This window comes from Notothenia rossii (assembly GCF_949606895.1).
Source record: "Notothenia rossii genome assembly, chromosome: 2".
In the NCBI taxonomy this organism is placed as follows: domain Eukaryota; kingdom Metazoa; phylum Chordata; class Actinopteri; order Perciformes; family Nototheniidae; genus Notothenia; species Notothenia rossii.
The window spans coordinates 13,370,825-13,382,918 of record NC_136904.1 but is presented as its reverse complement, the minus strand read 5'-3'; the positions used below and the strand labels follow the sequence as shown (position 1 = coordinate 13,382,918).

At 38.7% G+C, this 12,094-nt stretch overlaps 1 protein-coding gene across 3 annotated transcripts; it reads left to right on the top strand.

The window, feature by feature from the left end:
* Positions 1-1,356: 1,356 nt before the first annotated feature.
* On the top strand, positions 1,357-9,431 carry LOC307028730 (PWWP domain-containing DNA repair factor 3B-like). 3 transcript variants are annotated; one of them, XM_079663999.1, is made up of 13 exons: positions 1,357-1,602; positions 3,708-3,965; positions 4,090-4,327; positions 4,824-4,958; positions 5,064-5,134; positions 5,560-5,636; positions 5,941-6,001; positions 6,104-6,179; positions 6,271-6,321; positions 6,443-6,678; positions 7,521-7,736; positions 7,869-7,957; positions 8,049-9,431. In XM_079663999.1, the coding sequence occupies exons 2-13, from the start codon at positions 3,837-3,839 to the stop codon at positions 8,146-8,148; spliced, it is 1,479 nt and encodes a 492-aa protein (XP_079520125.1). In that variant the 5' UTR covers positions 1,357-1,602; positions 3,708-3,836; the 3' UTR covers positions 8,149-9,431. The 3 variants fall into 3 exon arrangements, with proteins under 3 accessions (XP_079520125.1, XP_079520123.1, XP_079520124.1); XM_079663997.1 differs by having other exon boundaries at positions 1,359-1,602; positions 4,821-4,958; XM_079663998.1 differs by lacking the exon at positions 1,357-1,602 and adding an exon at positions 1,771-1,788 and having other exon boundaries at positions 4,821-4,958.
* The last annotated feature ends 2,663 nt before the right edge of the window (positions 9,432-12,094 follow it).

Genomic DNA, 12,094 nt, shown 5'->3' with positions numbered 1-12,094 from the left:
ACCCCCTCAAGGGCTTTGAGGTCGGCTGATCAGCTGCGGCTGATCCCAAAAACAAAGAAAAGGACCAGGGGAGACCGAGCCTTCTCATCGGTAGCCCACCTAAAGACCCACCTCTTTTCCCTCGCTTACCAGTCAGTCTGAGCTATGTCATACCTATTTGTATGCTTTTACTGTCTGTCCATAGCCTTTATGTGCCTTGTATTTATTCTTATGTGTGGTTTTTATATTTTCTTATGTGCGCCTTTTATCTATTCGTGTAATATTATATTTTATTATAATGTTATGTTCATTGTGAAGCACCTTGGCAAACCCTTTGTTTTTAAACTGTGCTATATAAATAAAGTGGATTGGATTGGACTAAAGGAAAATATATAAAAATGCACTAACACATGGGACACTTTAAAACCTGTCAAACCCCATGCCCCATCCCGAGGGGGGCGGAAAAAAACAATATTCACAAAACTGTGTCTCAGGCATGGGCGTAGGAAGCACCCTCAATGTGGGTGGTATAATTTGACGGCGGGTGTGGGGGCAATTGGTGGACCTAACCTCCTCCAGGGCAGTCCGGGGGCATGCTCCCCTGGGAAGATTTTTTTTAAATGTTGAAGTTAAATGCATCAATCTGGTGCACTTCAAGAGCAAAATTAGGAACTATAAATCTATGGATACATCTCTCAATACCCATATGAAAACAGAACTGTAAACAGATTTACTTTTTCTTTATGCATATTTTACCAATATCTCCCCTAGCTACTATTCCTGAAAAGTTTTTAATATCAGAACTACAAGTTATTTACACAAAGAAGCTAAACCGGAGGGTTCATTAACATTACGAAATAAAATATAATTACTTTAGGGCTAACTAGAAAAAGATACCAGAACTGATGGAGGGCAAATTAAAACATGACTGACCTGCTTGGAGCATCAATGCTAACTGAAGCTGGACTCTGACATGCGACAGCGAAATACACCCCCCGGGTATAAAGGTATGCATAAACAAACAAAGGCGGAACCAATTTACATATGAAAAGAATATATGATTTTGGTGAAGTTCACAACAAAAGAAGTATACAAATAGCCAACAGCGGTAATTCAAGTTTGAAAGTTTGAAGTCACGCGAAGTCTACCCATGATGTGCAGCCTCGAAATTTCCCCCAAACCAAGGACGCGGCCTCGGTGGAATTCCAAGTATGCTGGACATTGGAACAGTCCTTCGGCGGCACTCGATGACGTAGCATCCTTGAAATATTGGCTTGGAAGCCAGAATCCTCGAGATTGAGAAACGGCCAGTGACAGAAATCTGTCAGTGACAGATATTTAAGGTTGCGCTGCGCACTCCGGGACTTTAGGTGGCGGTATATCGGTATTATATAAAAGATTAACCAATACTAGTAGTTAGGTTTGTTCACAACTGGGAGTGCAACACTTCGGTTAGACCATCGTATATTAAATGTTGCTTTTTTATCGCAGTGTTTAAGTGTTTTTGCACTGCCTGTGAAGCATTGCAGGCGTGCAGGCGGGACGAGAATGTCTGTATTCTTCATGTATTACTGAAGCTTATTGGGAACTATCCAAACAAAAGGCTAATCTTGTCTTTTTAAGGTGAGTGGTCACTTGTATACTAGTAACTATACGATTTGCTTTAACCTGAGGTTATGTTTATCAACGTGATAACGTATCAAACACGGGTTCAAATTACAGTTTGCAGACATGTATGGCAGCCATTGCAATAAATGTCTTGTTGTGCCTTTAGATATCTTCCTGTAAACGCTTTGCAACCTTATGAAGGTGAGCTATAACTGACACATTGACTAAAAAGCGTGCAAAATGTATATACAGTTTATCTATGGGCTGCACTATGATGTGTTGTGTTACTTTATATCACATACGTCGGCAAGAAAACCATTTTCAGCTTTCATCGCAGGGGAATGTTGGGGGTGAGTTTGTTTACTAATTTAGCAATTTACCAACTAGCTAGCCACACAAACAAGGTGGGTTGTGGTTGAGCTTGTTTGCTTTCAACAGTGGACTCTACACGACTTTCTGACTACACAACAACGCTGAGGAAGCTTTTAGCGTCGTTAGCTTATTTGCAAATCAAATGTCGGATCCCGTTTCCGTGGCGACAGTCTTTGATGCATTTTCGCGAATTTAGCTAACGTTAGTGCTGTTACATGCTGTGCCGAGACTTCGGAGCGTGGTTCGAGAAATCAATCACGTTTTTGATGAAGCAAGTATCGAGGCTTGTATCGTTTAGGCCAGTGACGCCGTCGATGACAAACGAAGCCTCGCTGCCTGTTTATACCACGTGACTGCTTCAGGTAGCGCTTCAGATCGGTTGAAACCGAAACACTGACACTAAACAGTTTGATAACACTCTTATTGCCCCTCCTGTACCCGGGCCTGGTGCTACAGTCGGATTAAGAGGACTCAGACCCCCTCTGAAGATTGTTTCTTTGTATCACTTGTTAGTTTTTTTGTATCACTTGTTGATGTTTGTAATACTGTATCGTGCTGTGGGTGTGTGTGTTAGGGTGCCGGAGCGGATTAGATAGACACAACACATCACTTAGTTCGGTTTCCTAACCTGCTTACTTCTCCTAGTTTTAAATAAAACTTTTGCACTAGATTACACATTCCGATTCAAACAATTTACAAACAGAAAGCAGACGAAATATTTCAGGTTCCAAAGAGGAGATGGCTGTGGCTCAGCTGGTTGATAGATGACTCATCAGGATGGTGACCGGTTCGCCACCGGTCAATCGTCTATATTACTTTTTTATTCTTAAAAGCGTCAGCGAAATATAATGATGTAGTTAATAAATGTCAACTTGTTGTTTAGTATTTCTTAGGCTATAACATTAAGTTTACGAATATTATTAAGGAATAAGAATCCATCTTTGCAATGTTTACAAGTCTCCTTAGGCTTTTAAATCCCAATAATTCAACTGGAAACTATATAAAATATTGATACAAATTGATTACAGGAAAATATGATTTCAACTCAATGATTATGAGTTATTGTTAAGGCTTTACCCATTGCAATCTCAGTAAGAAAGATCCCGCTGTCCGGCAGTGGTTCAGTCATGCCCCTTTCACACCAACATGGTTCCAGGGCGGGTTCGGAGCTTGAACCCGATAGCACCGTTTTTCCTGTTCACACCGCAGCGTAGCCGGGTCTACGCACCAAAAACCGGTGCTTACCAAGCACCAAAAAATTGTCCCCGACCAGACCTAAATATGGAGTGTGGACTGCTGCTTGAGCAAGGCACCAGCCATCGCCCTTCCCCCCCCACTCCCATTGCCCCCCGGGCGCTGTAACATAGCTGCCCACTGCTCCTAGTACTAGGATGGTTTAAATGCAGAGGTGTGCTGAGTGCTCTGTATGTGTGACTATTAAGGAGGGTTCCATCCCTCCGATTCTATCTTCTATTTTCTATATCTGCTTGTTTTACACTCTTTGACCAGTCTTAATTTGTGTGGAAATTAAGCCTCGAGTAATGAACCCGTTTTAAGCTTTCCAGCCAATTGGTTCGCAAAGCTTCATGAAGCTTCATCTCACCATCACTAATTAACATGTGCAAATGCATGATATGATTGCATTGTCCTAACACAAACATGGCCTTAGTGTTAAGCGGAAGTACATCCTCCACATTAGGATGGTTTAACACATTTCTGACTCTTCCCCCTTTCTCTCTCTCTCTCAGCTGTCAGCCCCATGACATCGGCCCGCTAAATGTCATACTTTGACACTTCACATCTGATCCAATGAACTCAAGGGAAGGACTACACCAGTTCATACAGTGATTAAAGGTAAACTTACAGGTAATATTCAAATGGAACCGACACAAGACGCCCCGCTGACCTCCACGCCAGTCCGCAACTCCTCCAAAGACTTACTGTCCAACATCTCCAGAACAAAAGAAGTGCAGCCAGAAAGCAGCAAATTCACCAATCAGTTGGAGGTGTTTCATAATTTCTCTTTTGCTGATATTGTTTCTGCATTTTGAGCCAACACATTATTCAGGATCCACAGTTAATTTCAGTAATAATCTTCAACTTATTTTTGATATATTTTTTCTGTTGTAGACATCAGAGGTAGATTCATCATGCTGCCAATCAAAGTCTGTAAGAAAACGTGAGAGTGCTCCCGCTTCCCCGATAAGAAGACTTAGAAATAGGGTGGTGAGAGAGCAAATACAGACGCGCAGTCAAACCAGAAGAACTCCAGCCAAGCGCAGGCGAGGCAGGACGCGGAAGGTGCCGATGACTGAGAAAACCACATCTCAGTCATCGGAGCACTCCACGCCTGATGCTGCAGAGCAAGGTATTGTCCAGCAATATACCATTATTGATGATAACTGTGATATTTTAAAAAAGAAATACATATTGATAATATGTTAGTAATATACATCTTATAATATTGTATTAATAATCCACCTCTTTAATCATTTATGTTTAGTTCCATTTAAGCTTGATTTCTTCCTATAAATGCCAAAAATGCACTTTTTTTGTTTTTTAAAGAAAATTGTATTTGACTGAAATCCTTATATTATTATTAATTTTATATTTTCGGTACATTTTGCAATTATATCGTTATCATTACTTATGTTGGCTAACATAACTTTTTCTGTGCATCTCATGCATCCTCCTCACAATCCGAAACATGATAAAACATGCTGTGGTCTTTGAGTTTGGTAGGGTAGCTACTGCTGCTTGTAGTTTTGTAGAGCAGGTTTAAAATAACTCGGCTAAACTAAATAATCAGACCTAATTCTGTTATTTTTTTTTCCTTTCAACTACAACCCACTCCCCAAAAGAAGACTCTGTACTGTCTTCAGATCTGTCAATAGAGCTGAGTCACCATGAGGAACAGGTGCCATATTTGTTCTGCCAGGATGATAATCCTAGTGAGGAGGACGAGGAGCTACCCAGTTTTTTGATGCAGCAGGAGAAAAGTAAGAGAGACTGCGATGACTGAAAATATCCTCTACCAGGACTGGATGTGGACTGGACAGTATGAACATACTGTTAACTTTATGTGAATTGTCTTTGTCTTGTAGATCCTCCAGCCATTACAGGAGGAGCCTTTGTGTGGTACAAATATAGAAGTTACCCATTCTGGCCTGCATCGGTGAGTGCAGAAACCTGTGTGGAACTGATGATGGATTTGTCATAAGCACATGTTTTTTGCATCCATACAGAAATTAGCTTTTTCTTTTTTACATTTGAGAACTTTACACTTTGCTTTTACCATTTTTGCTCAAAGAAGTACTTAAACATTTGCTTGCTATTTTTTAAATGTTCTGTCGTACATTTCAGCTTAATTGAAAGCAATTGGTTGACTAATCACTTTAGCACTGTTAAACTAGTCACTGTGGTATAGTAATTGGTTAGAATTCTACATGTTCATTTCAAGTAGATGTGTTCACTGGGGAAAGTCAATTTGCATGGAAATGTTGGTGACTCAAAAAAAAGAACAGTTCTCAAATGTTTACAAATTAGAAAAGCCTTAATGTTTCACTTTTATTTTATTCACTACAATTTTTTTCTTTGCAGGTAAAAAGTGTGAACCGTAAGCAGAAAAAAGCGAGCATCATATTCATTGATGACCCCTTGATTCACCAAAAGAAAGGGTAGGAAATTTAAAGGAATTTTCTATCACTTCTTTGTTGGATATCTGCTGTACTTTTACAATGTATAGGATTGTTATTACAGGTTGTAAGGACCATATATTATCTTCCAATTTTGATATTGGTGAGAACACCTGAAAGGAGCTGTGTTTTAAAATAAGTTAACGTTAATTAAAGTAATGTCGTAGGTCTTAAAAAGCCTCTTTTAGTCTGATGTAATGTTAACAAATAAAAAAACTCATGAGTTGGCTCACTTTAAAATCATCAGTAGTTGGTATTTTAGTTGAATTTTTTTGTTTTTTTTAAGGTTGGCTGTGGCTCTGAAAACCCTGAAGCCTTTTGGCTGTGAAGAAGATCATGAGCTGGAGGTAAGATTTGCCCATGAAATATACACTCAGTATTTTTAAAATGCTGTTATCCTATAAATCAGTGGCATACCATAAATGTCTCTCAAATGTATTCTGTTATAGTGTAAAGCCAAAGAAAAGTATAATGCCGCAATTGAGTGGTCCTTGGATCTTATAACAGACTACAGAATAAAGATTGGTAAGTCCATTTAACTGTTATGCAGAAAGAAACAACATTGTTTGAACACTATTGAATTGGTAGCAGTACTAATCATGTTTTGTCTTTGCAGGTTGTGGATCATTTTCTGGCTCGTTCCTCGAGTACTTTGCTCACGACATGAGTAGGTTTCGTTCCACCGCAGAATATTAGGCCACTGCAGAATGTTAAACATTGACAGAATATGAAAACGTATATACACCTGCATCCTCTCTTGGTCCTGACCATGCTCTTCACTTTTCCAGGCTATCCATTGAGGAGAAAGTACCCGAAGGCAGCCTCAGAGAGACTTACCATCTCCAGTGAATCGGCGGATGAGATTGAGGCACCATTTCAGGATTACGGCTTCAGTGACCAGCATGAGGAGGTCAGCACGAGTTTAAAAAGGTTGCTGCCAGACCGGAGTCATGCCACCCACGACCGTGCTAACAAGCTGGTACATTTCATCGTAAAGCAGCGCATGGTGGAAGGACGCCTTCTGGTATGATCAATGGAGCCTATTGCATTGCTGTTTAAGTTTTTGCTCTTTGCAAACACTTACTAATTTCTTGCTTACTGCTTTTTTATGTGAAAGTATTTATATATGAAAGAAATATGTGCAGATGCATTCTTCTGTCATTGCAATTTGTGCAAAAAATGTTCTATGACATTAATTCATAGAACCCATTCCCTGGTATCCAAATATTCCTGCTTCTTCGCTTTTTTCTTACACATTATAGACAGTATACAGCATTCTCAATGCAATTTCTTCAGGAATTGCGTTCTCTAGTTTCAGTTTCATTTCTTCAATTTTTCTTTAATTTATTTGACAGAGAATGCATGTGCAAACGTTGTCCTTGGTTACGCTTTAAAACTATGTCCCACCAATGTGTTAAAAGCGATACTTTTGCAATAGACATTTAACAATGGAGTCTCTGCTGTTGATGAGTGCAAGAGAAACATCCACTATGATATTTGAATGTTTTGAAACATTAATGGATTTAAGATCAACACTTTCTAAATGAGCACTGGTCCTTGATAATAATACATTTTATTTTAGGCGCCTTTCATGACACCCAAGGACACGTACAATTTGTTAAAAAAGAAAACCCTAATAGGCAACAGAACATGATAAAAACACAAACAGGAAATCTTGGAGGAGACAATCAAGTGGACACATAGAATGGGGAGCACTACAGTGAGTAGGTAGATTTGAACAGGTGGGTTTTTAATTGGGATTTGAATATGGTGATTGTGTCTGACTGCCAGATAGGGGGGGGTCAGGTTATGTAGGGATTTGTAAGTGAGCAGTATCAACTCACCCTCCTGTGTCGCTCTACTTAGTCTGTGATCAGTGGGCAGCAGCCGTCCAGATGGCTTCGCTCCTTTCTGAGTGATCGGCGTAGGATGGTCAACGTATTCTTGGAAGATGACCAGCAGTTGGACCAGGTCTACAGGTACCTGAATGAACTCTACACAACAGCAGAGGCCATCGCCCCTTGTCTACATGGGATGGACATGCAGCTTGTCTCCTTTGTCCTGGATGTGCTTCTTCCTGAGGTGAGCTAAAGCTTCATCAGCGCTCATTTTGTGTTCTTCTATATTGTGTCATATGGTATATTTTTTTATATTGCAGTTCACATTGGTATGTATGTGGTACATGTGTATTAAGATTATTGTTCTCCTGTGAAGGCCATCATCTATGCCATTGCTGGGGTGGACAATGTCCCAGTAAAAAAGGCAGAAGAAAAGTACCTTAAAGGACGATGCATAAGTAAAAGGTAGAAGCCTAATGAGTTAAACCTTTAAAGAAAGACATTGTCACACCATATATTAAATATGATCAGTGAATGTTGTTTTCTTTCATTTCAGAGAAAGACAGGAGTTTGACCTAATGATTGAGCGACAGATGAGGAACAAATTCAAGTGTCAGAGCACTGCACCTGATTTATTGGATGACCCCATCAGTTAAAAGGCTGATTAATGTGAAATAATTGTATTCTTCTTCTTTTTTTCAAAAACTTTTTTTTATACAAGCAATGATGCATTACTTTGTGCCTTTTTTTTTTAATCTGAAAGGATTTAATTAAATTCTCCTTTGCCTCTTTTTAAGATGCATCACTATAAATCGTGGGTTATCACTGCAGATATAATGATAACAAATTATAGAGAATGTGATCGGTATACTTTTGGAATGAGGGCAATTATTGTCTTTGTACAGTGCCAAATCCTTTTTGTTTATACGTCCTTAAATGCTTATGTGCTATTCATTTGTTAAACATGAAATGCTATTACACACTAAAGACTTGCTTTATAAAACGCGGATCTTTTAACACAAGTTATCGCAACATGCATCAACAACAGCTCAACCACCACGGGGCCAACAATTGTAGCTCTTGTCTAGAAGGCCTAGAAGGTTGTAGCAATATCTATTGTCAATAACCTTGTTTCAGAAAAAATATATATATATTGAGATCATGCTAATGCACTTGTCTCCCTCCTCAAAAATGTCCTACACAAATTAGGTTGATTCCTTTGCCAAAAAAGATACAAGAACAAACAAGGCGGAAGATTAATTACACTGATAACCTTATTTATAAATAATATTGTTTTAGTTCATTATCACCATCTTTCACAATATTGTGGTGAAAGGCTAAAGTGTAAATCTTACGCGGTCATCATATTCTGCAGTCTGAAACAGATGTCCGAACAACCACAAGAAGAAGCATTGTGCTAAGAGCAACCATACATCTCAAGATAAAAACCATTGTGACATCAGCACATCTGTATATTATTTAGTCAACTTTAAGCCGTTTGAAAAACATGTCATGTTTGTTTATTTATGATCTATTCAATAGTGGCACATTTCCACTTCCAATGGGACGTCAGGCCTGTTGTGGGGGTTCTGCGTTATTTGAATACATCCATGGGTTTCTGGGGTGGGTGTGCAGCAGCGGTTGAAAGAAACGCTCGGCCTCCCTCAAACAACTGGGAAAAAAAAACAAATTAGTATCAGATCCAATAGTATGTACCTGCAATACCGGAGGCTGCAGTTTTAGGACCGCAGTCGTAGGACTCTAGTTTTTTTTGGCAACATTGCCACCTAGAGAATTGGATGCCCGCAAAAGTACAACCATCGAGTATTGAGTCTACACAGCGAGTCTGTTTTAGACATTGCAATGCTTGTTATTAACGATCTATGAATGCATGAAAATACTTGTTTCTTACAGAAATTAAAGAAATATGATGAAAATATGTTCTATGTGTTATTGTCGAGCAAACACATAATAACATACATTGTATTGAATATATACATACACACAATGGCTATATAAAGTATTTCAGTGTGGAAGTAGGTGGTATGGTTTGGGTATTTAGCAGACGCTTTAATCCAAAGCGACATACAAAAACTTAAGCCACTAAAACAACCATAATTAATACTAGAATATCAATACAAACTTCAATTTATAGAACAACAATAATATGAGATTAGCCTACACTAGAACTGGGGTCGTTTGGCAATAATAAAATGCATCACACACGTATCACAGATTAAAGCACATAATAATACTTGGGGTTAAAAACAGCAATGCATAGCACTATAGCCGAGACAAGGAATGGATTTATCTGATTAGTTTATATAATTATAGTTCCCAGTAGGCTATGGGCAAACCTTTTTCATTCGTATTCCTCGTTGGTGGGATGAACTACCTGTGCTGTCCGTTCAGCGACAGCCTTTGTATTTTCAAGAAGCTTTTAAAAACTCACCTTTTAGAACATCTTTCTAATTAGTTCATATATTTGAGTCTTACTCGTAAATGTAATCATATAGTTATTATTTTGTCATCACCACTATTGCTAGTCAGTTTAGCTATACAATTATATTTGTACTAAATAACAAACGTAATCAGCCACTTAAACTAAAGTGAATCGGATGGACGCACGAGAGGCACACAGTGACATGAGAATATTCGAATAAATAAGTAGCATATAGTGAGCATATAAGGCAAGGCAATTCAAAGTGCTTTACAAAAATGAAAGATATTAAGAAAATGGCATTTAAAAACAGTCATTAGAAGCAAAGATAATCAAATAAACATTAAAAGAAAAATACATGGATAAAAGTTACAGTGCAGTTATATGAATAGTTCAATTAAAAGCAGCGACAAAAAGAAAAGTCTTCAGCCTGGATTTAAAAGTAGTCAGAAAAAATAAACTCTGTTTTAGAAGCTTTCTTAGAGATGTATTCACCCCAATCCGAATCCAAGTGTTGTTAAGTGGAGAAAAGCTTTTATTTATTCACTATTGTTCAAAGAAAGAAGGCATCATATACCTCATATAGCACTTACATTGAACAATTTAGCTAGGGTCCTAGGAATGCGGTCCTGAAACGGCCGCCTCCGGTATTGCAGGAACATGCTACTCATCAGATTGGGAAATGGGTAAAGGGCTTATTATGTTTTAGTAAATCATTTTGTTAGTCATAATCCAGGAGTTTCTGGTAATGCAACGTTTTAGGTATCCTATTAAAACCATGGATGTTTAAGAAGATTAAAACCAGAGAAGGGAGATAGCACGCCCAACCGAGCAATTATTAGTGCTCGTCAAACCACTCCTGGGAAAGATGGTGTTTTTTACTAAATGTTGAAACACATGACAGATAACACTCTAGTCATTGTGTTACGGTTGTTTAATAGGGTGTGGGATTCTGGCCAACTTCCTTCAGTGTGGAAACAAGCGATAATAGTGCCTATCCTAAAGCCAGGGAAAGACCCTTCAGATCCGTAGGGGTCAGTATACAATGGATTCTATATTGTGCTTAGAATCAGACATCAGGAAATCACAGACCAACAAGGAAGTAGTGATTGCAGTCTTCTTTGATATTGAAAAGGCTTATGACATGCTCTGGAAGGAAGGACTACTAGTCAAGTTAAAATCTTTGGGAATTGGTGTTAAAGCATATAATTGGGTTATGAATGTTTCACTGGACAGGAAAATACAAGTAAGAGTAGGTGCAGAATATTCAAGTGTTTATGCTGTGGAAAATGGTACTCCGCAAGGTAGTGTATGTAGTCCGTTGCTGTTCAATATAATGAAACATGACATTTTTAATCAAGTTCATCCAAGTGTGGGAAAATCTTTGTATGCAGATGATGGGGCTTTGTGGGCAAAAGGCCGCAATGTAGCACATGTTGGAAAGAAAATACAAGCTGCAATAGTTGAAGTGGAGAAATGGACGAATAAATGGGGATTCAAACTGTCAGTGCTAAGACGCAGGTCATTTGTTTTACAAAACGGCATAAAATTGCTCCTATATCGTTACAATTGTATGAGCAACCTCTTGAACAGGTTAATAGTATACAATAAGATTGATTGGTGTTTGGTTTGACGGAAAGCTAACATGGAGCAATCATATAGGAAAAGTTCAAAATAAATGTAAAAAGGTCAACAATGTACTTCGGTGGGACAGGAGTGGGGAGCGAGTAGGTCATCACTTCTGAATATCTATTGGGCACTCATGAGACCTGTATTAGATTATGGGTGTATAGCGTTCATGGCAGCAGCAGAATCAAACCTTAAAAAACTGGATGTCCTACAAACTCAGGCCCTGAGAAGTTGTAGTGGAGCTTTTAAAACATCTCCAGTATTAGCAATACAGGTGGAAATGGGAGAAATGCATTTAAGGATAAGAAGAGTGAAGTTAATGTTGGCATACTGGGTAAACCTTCAGGGGCATTGTGATAGTCATCCTGCGAAAAGTATTTTTGAAATACTGCTGGGAGCACAATGAGTCACATTTAAAAAGTTTTGGATGGATTGGCGATGTTAAAGCAGCAAGTATAGGTTTGAATAAAATACAGTATTGCCCCAGAGTTCCAATCTCGTCCTTTCCACCCTGGTTATTCCCATTGCCAAGG

Excerpts from the sequence above, each read along its gene's own strand:
- LOC307028730 (XM_079663997.1), top strand. The coding sequence starts at position 3,837 with ATGGAACCGACACAAGACGCCCCGCTGACCTCCACGCCAGTCCGCAAC. Across the intron at positions 5,637-5,940 it reads TTGATTCACCAAAAGAAAGG|GTTGGCTGTGGCTCTGAAAA; the intron begins GTAGGAAATTTA and ends GTTTTTTTTAAG. Across the intron at positions 6,322-6,442 it reads GTACTTTGCTCACGACATGA|GCTATCCATTGAGGAGAAAG; the intron begins GTAGGTTTCGTT and ends TCACTTTTCCAG.